The sequence below is a fragment of the Typopeltis vanoorti genome, chromosome 15 (genome assembly GCF_054136105.1).
Source record: "Typopeltis vanoorti isolate ZY-2024b chromosome 15, IOZ_Tvanoo_1.0, whole genome shotgun sequence".
Taxonomy (NCBI): Eukaryota; Metazoa; Arthropoda; class Arachnida; order Uropygi; family Thelyphonidae; genus Typopeltis; species Typopeltis vanoorti.
In genome coordinates, this window is record NC_143563.1 from 54,677,843 (window position 1) to 54,690,225 (window position 12,383).

At 33.4% G+C, this 12,383-nt stretch overlaps 1 protein-coding gene across 2 annotated transcripts in view; it reads right to left on the reverse strand.

Annotated features, from left to right (window-relative positions):
* Positions 1–2,206: 2,206 nt before the first annotated feature.
* Positions 2,207–12,383, reverse strand: part of arx (asterix) — a 296,423-nt gene continuing 286,246 nt past the window's right edge. For both annotated transcript variants that reach the window (XM_090404855.1, XM_090404856.1), the window contains one exon: positions 2,207–9,876. In XM_090404855.1, the coding sequence (XP_090260981.1) occupies positions 9,820–9,876 (57 nt within the window). In that variant the 3' untranslated portion in view covers positions 2,207–9,819. The remainder of the gene's footprint in view (positions 9,877–12,383) is intronic.

Consider the following 12,383-nt stretch of genomic DNA (forward strand, 5'->3'; position numbering starts at 1 on the left):
ATCTCCCTATTGCATCCTAAACATGTTCTGTTGGGTTGAGATCTAGGGAGAGTCCTGGCCACTCAATTCAATTAATATCCTCAACCTCCAGAAGTATCTCCACTTCTCATGTACAATGTGGTGTGGCACCAGTCATAGTCCCTTTTTCCAGTACTTGAAATCTGTGTGTCCATTAAGCTTAATGCCTTCCCAGGACTACCACACCTATCCCTTTCAAGGACCTTCTTGCAACAGCAAGCGGCACCACTTTCACACCAGATCAGTCATCTAGAATCAGAGGAAAGACTAAAACGACTCATTTGTAGAGTACACTAACTCATTGATGTATTGTTCAATTTTTATGGATACAAGACTACAGAAAGGATGCTCTACGAGCTATGAATAAAGGGACGCAGAGTAGAGGCCTTCATCCCTACTTCTTGCAGATGTCTTCCCACAGTTTATCTAGATATCCGCTTACCTGTGCTTGAATGGAGCCGACTTGTAAGCTGACCTGCTGTGGTGCATTGATTACATTTTGCTGTTATATAACCAAAAATCTGTCTTCGTGCTCCATGGCAGAGCGAAGGCAACGTCTTAGCAAATGTCTGAAACACATTCCATTGGTTTGAAGCACTGCTCAGCCTGGATGAAATGCTATGCAAGATTCTAAACTCTCTGGCAATATCAGTAATTCTGCAGTCTTCAAGCTTTCCATATTTCTTAAACACATGAAATTGTCTAGACGATATCTTTGAGAACTTACAAGACATCCAAGCTTGCAACTTTATTCCTTTACTCCCTATGAAAACAGCTTCCTTCAAACACAATTTGCTTAGTACAGCATTTTACCCTATTGAGTGCTGCTACATGACCCCTTTGCGTGCAATTCAAAATTTTGAAAGTGTGCCCAGTTTCTACTTGAAATCATCAGTTATACAAATTGCTACAAGATGATGTCTGAATTTGCAGTTGTAATCTTCACAAACAGTGTTCATCCTTAGGTTTTGTATTAAGTTAACTGATCTTATTCTATCTGCAGTAGCCTAATTGTGACGATATTTCACATGCAAACTTTTGTGTCCATATCCTTAAAACAAGAATATAATTTATCGTTAAGCATAAGGTTTTACCGTTTATGTTTACTAAAAAAAATTCTTTTTTTTTAAATTGTAATTAAAGGATAAGGAAGTCATTTTGCCTCTTTATAAGGCTTTGATAAGACCACACCTGGATTATTGTGCGTAGATTTGGTCTCCTGAGTTCCAAGAGGATAAAGAAGCTGTGGAAAGGGTGCAAAAGAGTTACAAAGATTATATCCGGATTATGGGATTTAGATTATGAGGACAGATTGCGAGTATGTGGATATAGTTTAAATATATGAATAAAGGGACCGAATTCTATTCGACTCTGGTTAACAGGAGAAAGAGGATGTGATATAATAGAGGTGTATAAACTTTTTGGGTGTTATAGGATATCAACTGATGAAATTTTTTGTTATATGGAAGGTGGAGAGAGAGAACATGGGGGGCATCCATAGAAGTTAAGTTTGTTCACAGTCAAGAAAAGGGTAAGAGCTAGGTTTTTCTCTCACAGAGCAGCAGTGAGTGAGTGGAATAATTTGTCCTTAGGGGTAGTAAGTGCATCTAGTTTGAATGAATTTAAAGGAAGGTATGATAGCTGGTTTGGGTGATTTATAACCTCCCTCAATGAGTCCTTGACTTCCTGGAGGTCTCAGATAATAATAATTTCTCCTGGTAGAATATATTTAAATTATATCCTTGTTTTAATCCATATTTTATTCTGGAATATAAACATATGGATTTTTTTTCTTTTTCTTTTCTCATACTGAAAGCAGCAGATGTCATTGCAAACTGGCTAAATATCAACTATAATGTAAAGTAATACATGCTCCAGGATTCACTTTATAATGTACAAATTTGAGTAGATTATGATAATACCATGGAACAATATAATATAATATAATACACTGCTCACCCAAGCAATAAACTTTCTAGTATGGTAACAAATTATTGCATTATCATTAGTGGAAAACTACCCCACTGCTTACTTGAGGATTAAAATGCCATGTTTCCAGATTATCTAACTCTTAACTCGCTCAACATCTTTTGCAGGTGTGTGTTTTTCTCGGGGGGGGGGGGATTTCTGAAAAAGAATGAGATATTTTTCTAACATTGCAAAAAAAAAAGAAAAAAACAAGAGATGTACCTTTTGAAAAAGAAAAATTTATTTTCTTTTCTTCAACAAGTAAATACATAGTCATGAATTCTTTCTCCAGAGTAGTAGTAGTCTCCAAGCTTGTGGCAAGGAAAGGTCAGCATTATTTACAGGGACTGATCTGTATACTACTCCAACAGTCCATCTTCCAGTAAAATTTCAATTCTTTTTAATAAACTACAAATATGAATATTAGAAAATACATAAAGCAAAATTTTAATGTCTGCTCATGAATAAACATACAAAATCTATGATATTTTACTTATTTTTTTGTGAGTGGTTTACATTTCCAAATTTCAGGAGAATAAGATATGTAGATTCTATCTGATGAAACAGATGGCAGGATACCTTTCATAATTCCTGCTTCTCTAATAAACAAACTAGAAATCAAAATTACATGAAATGGAATATATACATGTGTGTCTGATTATCACTTAAAATTTATTCAGAAATAAGCACTTGCATTTTACAAAAATTCTATTCAAATTGTTTCATGTATGTTAAATAAGAATTTACTGTTTCTAAAAAATAATGGATAATTCAAATACAATGAATTACATATGAGAAATAAGTGACTTTCTTCGTAATAATGCAATATATATACAAAGTTTTTCACTTTCCTTTAATTTCTCCATAAAAAAGTACCTTCAACTAAGCTCTGAGAAGTAAAAAAAAGTTTACATATTCTTTACTTAAGCTGGCTAAGAGACCAGCCTAACAAAGTGTTGACAAACAATGAAGTTGAATTATGAATATTAGTTGTTTTAAATAATCAAACAAGAAATGATAAACTGTGAGCTGCTTAGTAACTTAGTAACACCATTGTAACTATGAGGCAAAAAATTACATCTATAAAATAATGTGTGCTCTGGGTTATTTGTACTCAAATAAGGTGATGTGAGATAGGCTGACTTACCTTTAGCTGAAAAGCCTTTACACATAAATATATAATACAGAATTTAAAGACCCCCCCACAACACACACTGATGTTAACAGTAATTTGTACAGTATATATTATTATTATTATTATTATTATGTGACACCTTCAGGGAGTCCAAAGACTCATCGAGGGAGAGTGTGCCAACAGCATCGAATGATTGAATCCCTTTCAACTACTAACCACGCTCAAACTTGCTTAACTTTTTGCGAGTCATCAGTAGCAGAGGCACTACCAATCGATCAACCTTTACTATATAATAAATTTAGTTTAATCCTTTATCGAAGTGTAAATTTATCTAACCAAGTGGAAAAAAAAACTTCCGACATAGTTACTATATACTGTACAGTATATAGTTACTAAGGCCATATTGGAAGTAATATTCAAATTTTCATATTTGCAAAATCTGTTAATTTTGAAACAAACTATATATATCTGGGCCACAGTTTTCAATTTGTACTACAAACCAATCACTTCATGATACATTAGTAGTTGGCAGAATTTAGTCATTTGTGACACAAATTGGAACAATGGTTAGATAAACATGATTCACCATAATTAAATTTTAATAGGCATGTGAAGTGGAATAAATTATCTAAGACATCTTCTCAGTCAGCTGCTGGTACACTTTTCTTTAGGCTTTTACATAGAAATAACAATTACAGAACTCAAACCTATAGTAAAATTAAAATGGGGGGGAGAGGAGTTAACTAATATTTAAGTTCTTTACTTCACATTATGATATATGGGAATAAAGGAATTACTATAATACTATATATCTTCAAGCAATTAAAAGAATTTAAAGGAGGCAGAAATATGAACAACTCAAGATATGCAGAAGATACAGTACTACTAGCTGAAAATAAAAAAGATCTTCAAAACTCACTAGAAGAGACACTGAAACTAAGTGAAAAATATGGACTTAATTTCAACTTCAAAAAAACAAAAACCATGCCGGTAACAAGAGAAAAAGGGAAAATATCTGATATAAATATTAAGATCAAAAGAAATACCTTAGATCAAGTAGAGAGTTATATATATTTGGGTCGACTAATTAAAAAGAATGGGAAGTGTGATAAGGAAATATCAAGAAAAACAGAAATTGCTAGATCAACCTTCATTAGCATGAAAAACATTCTGACCTCAAGGAAAATTCATGCAAAAACAAGAATTATGATGTCCAAATGCTACATATGGTCAACGGAGCAGAGAAACCTTTACATATCAAAATATTGTGAAAACAAACTAAAAGCCTTTGAGGTGTGGATCCTCAGAAGAATTCGTAGAGTCCCATGGACTGCCAAAAAACTAATTTAGAAATATTTTGAGATGATTGGAGAAGATAGGACTCTGTTGAAAACATTAAGAAAAGGAAAACTACCTACCTTGGTCACATACTAAGGCATGAATCCTTACAAAAAACAGATTGAATGGGAAATATTAAGGACTGGACCTTTTTGTCCTATGAAGAATGTAAAAGAGAAGCACAAAACCGTATATGGTGGAAGCTCATGGTAGTCAACCTCCTGGAAGGAGATGACATCTGATGAGATAATACTATCTTTATATTTAATATCTGTGATAGTTTTTTTTAGATTTTTTTTTTGTCTTTTTAACGTGGCTCCCGCTCACAAAAGGTTTTTGTAAACCTATATTACATTCATAGTGGGTGGGCTAAGGATTTTTTTCCTTTTTTTGAAATTTTTACACAGTTTGGAAACCCTGTGTAAAAATTTAAAAAAAAAAGTTTCTAGAACATCCCTGTTCTAGAAACCAAATATGGAACTATTCAGGCCTCCAATATATATGTGTGTGTGTACATGTGCACACACTGAGCAATGAAATTCATCTTTCACCTAAAGACAGTTACAAACATCCATGCCATTATGATTTGAACCCACAGGCGGTTGGAGAGCAGATATGCCAACCAGGCCAGCAGTTACAATGCTGAAAGATGCATTTTTGATAAAATAAGTACACTAGTAATTATTTTATGTACTTCCTATACCTTCTGCTGAGTTGCAGGATGTTATTTCTTTAGTTGACTACTGAAAGAAAAATGTGCTTTTCAGCTTTTTTCAAAAAGGGATCAGAAGTAGTAAATATTCTACTGCAATGAAATTCATGTTTATATCAGAAACTGGACTGAATAGGCCTGATTCATTCCACAGGTGATTATTTCACTATATCTCTGTATAAAGGTGATACAGATTTATACAGAATCATCCTTCAAGGTAGCATTTAATGCATATTATACATTTGCTTACTCCCTTGGATATATATACTCTGCTTCATCAATTAATATATAAAGAGAATATCTTAGTTAAGATTGTACAATCTGCTCTTGCTATAGCAAATTCATAGCAAAAATCATTTGCTACCACTCTTTTTCCCTGTTATTTCTTTTAGAATAGCATGGATACTACAGCAGGAACTTTTTTTTCCCCAGTTTGTTTTAGTGAATGAGTTCATTATAAGTGTCTAGTGAGATGAATTTGTGGTGTCCAAATAAATGCTGAGTATTTAACATCTTGCTTATGTGGAAATGATTTATTTCCTTTTTTATATATAAAAAAAAATTCAAATGTGACCTTGCAGCATGTGCATGGAAAATAAACTCAAGTTCAAATCCCGTCTGAGATGGGAGGAACATTACGCCTATCAAGGATTAAGTAGCCTTAGATAGAGAAGGTAAGATCACCCCTCCACAAATAGGTAAAGTTTCTCAACATATGTTTTACAGATTGCATGTAAGTTGTAAAACAAAGAATTCCTCCTTGATGCCCGAATTGGTATGATGCAAATTGTGACTGTTCTTGCAACATTAGATGACTAATACCATTAAGATTAATGCTGATATTAATCATAATTAAAAAAAGGAAAGAAAGTAGGTGGAAGTGAACAATAAAATAAATCACAAAACAGCAGACTAAGTTATTTAGCAGTTCTTAATATTCCTGTAATACGTTTAATATATTACAGAAAATTTAGAATAACTAAATAAGAACCATCATGAGAAAGTTATCAAGTATAAGCAGAAATATATTACAAAAATATACAAGAATCAAAAGTACTGTTAACATTTTTCTGTAGTTAATAACTGAACTGGCACTAATCCTGTGACAATTATGCATTAACCTAAAGAAACTAACAGTTTCAGTGTCTAGAACTATCTTTTAGCAATATAATTCTACTCAAAAAACACAACAGCATAAGGGGCTTGATTTGGGGGCCAGGAAAAACCCATATTTTCTTCTTATCTATCTCATTCTACACATTTTATCACAATTTGTGATAAAATGTGTAGAATGAGATAGATAGCAGCTTACAAATAACTCTACAAATACTGACAACAAAGACTGCTCCTAAGAGGAAGCCTATTAACATGACAACATATATTCTGATTCCAATATTATTTGATCATTCTTAGTATTTAAATCCTCCTCAACAGAATAATTTCAAAAATAATAATTTTAACAAGTAACACTGTCAATTAGAAATACATTACATGTTACAAGGATGGAAAATGCATCTTATGACTTTGTTATAGTAAGAATTGTATTTAGATAGTGATGAATCATATCCAGACTTGTGGTCTTTGTCAGTAATTCAGATTCTTAATGTATTTTTAAAGTTTCTGAATATATGCAGTTCTTCCATATATGCAGTTCGTGTTATGAACTATATATATGTGTGCACACACAAAGTATTTTACACATGAAGTATTTTTAGTGAACTTTTAGAAGCAACAGATAGGCTTACTGAAGTTCTTACACAGAATGTTAAAAGTAATAATCAAATGACATTTACAAAATGATATTCTAGAACTTTTCTAATTCAAATTGAATTTATAAGAGAGGAAAGAACAGAATTCAGTACCAGAACACAAATGGAATGTATTATAGTACTATATTAATATTTGCAAATTTCTAATGAATAAATCCACTGTTTTGACCAAATTAATGTTTTTCCAAATATGGACAACTCTCTTAACCTCTTATGTTTGTGCATAGCAGAAGTGCATATAAACATAAAAAATCTTGATTTTTATAAAAATTTAAGAAATTGTTGTCCACAGAATAAACAATAGCAGTAGTTATAAGTATCACAATTCAAACATATTCAACAAAAAAAAATAACAATCATCCATCATTCATGAAGTATACTAGCATGCACAGACAGTTGTTCTGATGGACGATTCTCAGACTTGGTGAGTTCTGCCAACAGTGACAGAGCAGAACTTAGCCAGCCCCCTCTTTCCTTTTATATTTTGGTATGATCTAAATGCCTATGTGTATAATGGCCAGTGACAGAAAAGAAAAATTCAAACTCTCATTGCAAACTTCACTTTCATCATCATGTCTATCAAGGATTTAGGCCTAGAGTGGCCTATTCCGGCCTTAGAAGTCATCGTCGAATCTTTTAAGAGTACATCCTGATTTTCTTTTTCCTAATGACTTGTACTTTAAGGCTTTACTTTTACAAACTTTACTTTTATAAAGTAAATAACCAATTCTCATGTTGGCAGAGTGTATATAATTAAGTATATGAGGTGCAATACCATTCTTTGTAAAGAATGAATGATGTTTGTGGTACCTGTGCCCAATAACACATTTGAAGAACTTCACCACATTCCCCTGTTTATGAAAAGTACATTTAGCTTTCTGCATAAGCTATCCACCAACATTATCCACATTATCCATTTCTTTATAGTAAATGAGAAATTTTAAAATGCATGAAAACAATGGCACAAATTCAGTCCATCTTCCATTGTGTGTTATGCTCCATGGCCTGTCACAGGGATAACTTAGCTTCTCAGAAACCAACTCCTCATGAATGAAATTAATACCGTCTGTATTGTTTATGTCTGTAAACTGTGTGTGTTCTTCTGGAAGGTTTGCCTGTTTTGTGAAATGAAAAATCCAAGTTTCCAGAATAAAAGCTCTGCCACCTCCATATGAGACTGGCTAACTCACTTTTGACTGAACAGCCCTGATAAAGGTTCTTTACATACTAGCCAGAATTCAAACCAATTCCTTCCAACCAAAGGGCATGGTCAATAAGTTACAGTGACCCTGGGTTAACAATTGTAATGTAAAGTTGATGCTCTTTTTTCCTTTTTTTAAACTAAAGCCCAGCTAGTTTTAATTAGAACCTTTATCTCAAAAGCAACTGGTCTCAGAACTTAAAAGACAGATGTCAATTATATGATTTCAAGTGTGTATGATGGATATTTTTACTGTCTTAAAATAAGTATCACTTATTTTGGGACGTAAAAACAGTAGTACTGTTTGTACTACTCCCAAGTCTAGTTTTTCTTCTACACACTAGCTAATTTGAATATATAGTTTGCTTCTGATGAAATGGATGCAGCATGGATGGAGGGGGGGGGGGAAATGAATACAAAAATGAAATAGAAGAGGAGAAACCAAATATAGATAAGAATAGCAACATATCTTTATATAATTACTAAAAATGAAAAATACATTGATTTTCTCATCCTTGTGCATTCATGATTGAATATATTCACCAAAATCAAAGATGAGAATGATTATTACAACAGTGAAATAGTACATAAATTTCTGAAATAGGTAAGTTTAATCTGAAAACATCATAACAACAAAGTACTACACTCTTTTGCCAATGCTGTCTTATTCATGGCTAGTTGTTGAGAATGCTTAAAGAATATCATCACTGAAAAGCGATGCCCTAAAGTTAGCTCGAAATTTATTTTGTAAGTACATGTTGCATGAATCATTTAAAACTATAATTGAGATGCATTGTGGCCACGTAGCTTCAAATGGAACTTATTTTGGTGCACTGAGTGAATGTTATAACGGTGTTTGCTATAGAGTCAAATGTATAAAAACTTGTTAATGACTTTCACAATACTTGTATGTTAATCTCTTCCCAAAAAAACAGGGTACATAAAATACCAGTAAAACAATAATAGTGCTAAAACTGAATATCTCTTCCATATTTATCTTCATTTGTACAAATTTTTTACTGTATTAGCTAACTGTCATATCTATAAAAGAATAATCATCACTTTGAACTAAGCAGCCACCAATTAAATTATAGCGATTTGTCTATCAAAGTTTGTTAACAAACTTGTCCACCTGTGGATTTTTCACAACTGTTTTGAAAAAAAATATATTTAAAAATAAGCATTAATACATGATTTTAAGTTTGGAGTATATAATTTTATCAGTAATTTAATCTTATCATTTAAACTGTGGGTTTAAAATAAGAACTATGATATATAATTCTTTACTGGTAGTTGGTTGTCACTATTGAACACTTCTAATTCCAAAAATCCCCTGCAGTGTTATTCCAAAGCAAATTTACTATTACAAGCTACTCTCCTTTAGCATCTTATGACTTTGTTATAGTAAGAATTGTATTTAGATAGTGATGAATCATATCCAGACTTGTGGTCTTTGTCAGTAATTCGGATTCTTAATGTATTTTAAAGTTTCTGAATATTTCAAATCAAGTTTTTACAGTTACAAATTTGGCTAGTGACTGATTGCCATTCACTCACATCTGAGCATTTGTAATTTTTATATAAAAGTGGAGAAAAATTTTATAAAAAATTTACATTCAACGTTTGATTATTTTCCCCAAGGAAAATAAAATCAAAAGTTTGCAATTTAAAAGCATCTTCAGCTCCGGTGACTAAAATAATATCTGTCTTCTTTTAACATTTCATTTCTTTCTTGCTGAAAAAAGAAAAACAAACCATAATGAATACAGTTAGATAAAATTATAAATATATCAACAAATAAATGAGTGCATATATTCATAATATAAATTTAATTTATATTATAAAATTATTTATTCATAATATATAAAGACAGTGGTATATAGTGTGGCTTTTTGTCACAAATTGTGCTACATATTTTCAGTTTGACACAAGTGTCCTTCAGTACTGTTGTTATTGGAGTTTTGTTGTTTATATTGCATTTTGCTGCTGGTTTATTCTTACCAAGAGGACAAGGTCAGAGGTAGCAAAGAAGAAAAAGATAAGTTTTGGTTATTTTTATCAGAGTTTTCTACTTACACAACATAATAACATAACATAATAACACAACATAGAGCAACTTGCTGTTGGGAATATTCTACTTAAAAACATACAATTTTTAGTAGAGTTGCAGTACTGAGTACTTGGTTCACTATTTGAATTATTATTATTATTATTATATCGGACAACTCCAAGGAGTCGACAAACTCATCGAGGGAGGTCCTAACATCATGTCAAGAACAACTATTCGACATTCACACAGTATCTATCATACCTCGCCTTGAACTCATTCACGGTCACAGCACCCACAACAGACTCTGGCAGCTTATTCCACTCTCCAAGTAAAAAACCTAGCTCTAACACCCTTGCTAACCACATTCTTGCCCAACTTCCATGTATGGCCCCTAGTCCTCCCACTACCAGTCCTATTCTCAAAAATATCTTCTGGATTAATCTTATAGAAACCCTTCAGTAATTTTAATGTCTCAATCATATCACACCTTTTCCACCTATCAACCAATTTTTGCAACCCACAAATCTTCAACCTGTTCTCATATCTCCACTTGGGCCTGGCTCCCACTGAAGAGACCTCAATAAAGGTCGAAACTAGTCTGGGTTGTGGCCCTTCCCTTAATGCATTAACATTAGACATATCCGCAAGGAGATGTGTTTTGCATTATGGGAGATACTGAGATAGGAGAATTGGTAGCTTGCTCCACCTTTGCAAGGAGTGTCCTGGTGTTGTACCACCTTACCCCAGTCCTGAAGATACTTTCAGGTGCAAATTTGTTTGCTCACACTTGGATAAAGGATTAAACTAAATTTATTATACTCTAACCAAGTGAAAAATAAACTTTCAACATCTTTCTCTAAATCCAGAGTAATTTATTAAAAAAGGGTGGCACACTATTTGGTAACTCCTATAGGTAGAGATGACCTGCTAATGCTTCTGCCTGGTATCTCCACTTGGGCCTGGCTCCCACTGAAGAGACCTCAATAAAGGTCGAAACTAGTCTGGGTTGTGGCCCTTCCCTTAATGCATTAACATTAGACATATCCGCAAGGAGATGTGTTTTGCATTATGGGAGATACTGAGATAGGAGTATTGGTAGCTTGCTCCACCTTTGCAAGGAGTGCCCTGGTGTTGTACCACCTTACCCCAGTCCTGAAGATACTTTCAGGCATAAACTTTGTTTGCTCACACTTGGATAAAGTGTGAGCAAACTGAAGATACTTTCAGGTGCAAACTTTGTTTGCTCACACTTGGATAAAGGATTAAACTAAATTTATTATAAAAAATATAAACATAAATGGATGGAACACGTTCAAAGAATGAAAACAGAAAGATTCCAAAACAGGCCTTAAAGTACAAGCTATTAGGAAAAAGAAAACCAGGACGTCCTCTTAAACGATTCAACGATGACTTCTAAGGCCGGAACAGGCCATGCTAGGCCTAAATCCTTGATATGCATGATGATGAGTTTCAATCTCATACCAAATAGTCTCAAATGTGCTCTTTTCTCTATTCTGCAGTTCCACTTCTATTGTTCTTGGCTGTAGCTCATCAGCTATCATCAATAACACTCCTCTCCCCATTCACTCCTGAACACACCATACCCCTCACATTCAATCCCACTAGTTGTGTCATCTTCTGTCAGTCACGTTTCACTAATGCCAATAACCTGTGGTCTGGAAGTGCCAATCAAGGCCAAAAATTCTTCCTTCTTGTTCCTAATACTTCTGGCATTTGTATACATGAATTGCAGAAGCCGATTTGTCCCATCCTTATTTTGATGCCTTATACTAACTATCTCATTCTGATTCATGGTCTTTCCTACTCGCTTAGGCATATTACACACATTCACACACTCAACTGTCTCCCTAAAATCTACATATCTACTTCCCTACCCCTTAATAACTCTAGTTTCCCTGATTCTGCACATTCACTTCCACTACATTCGACAACACCTTTTCAAGTCTCCGTATACCAAATCCATTCAAATGTAAACCATTGTTGTGCCCTCCTTTCTTATAAATTCTTATATCTCTATATCAAGCCATTAAACGTGATGTCTCTTCTATGTGGGTCACGTGGTATCTCTATCACACAAAGGAATAGCCTCAGGGTAGAGCCAAAATTCAATATGACTAGAGTCCTCAAACGTTACCTCTCTTAAAATCCCAAGAAATTTGCATTTTTAGACT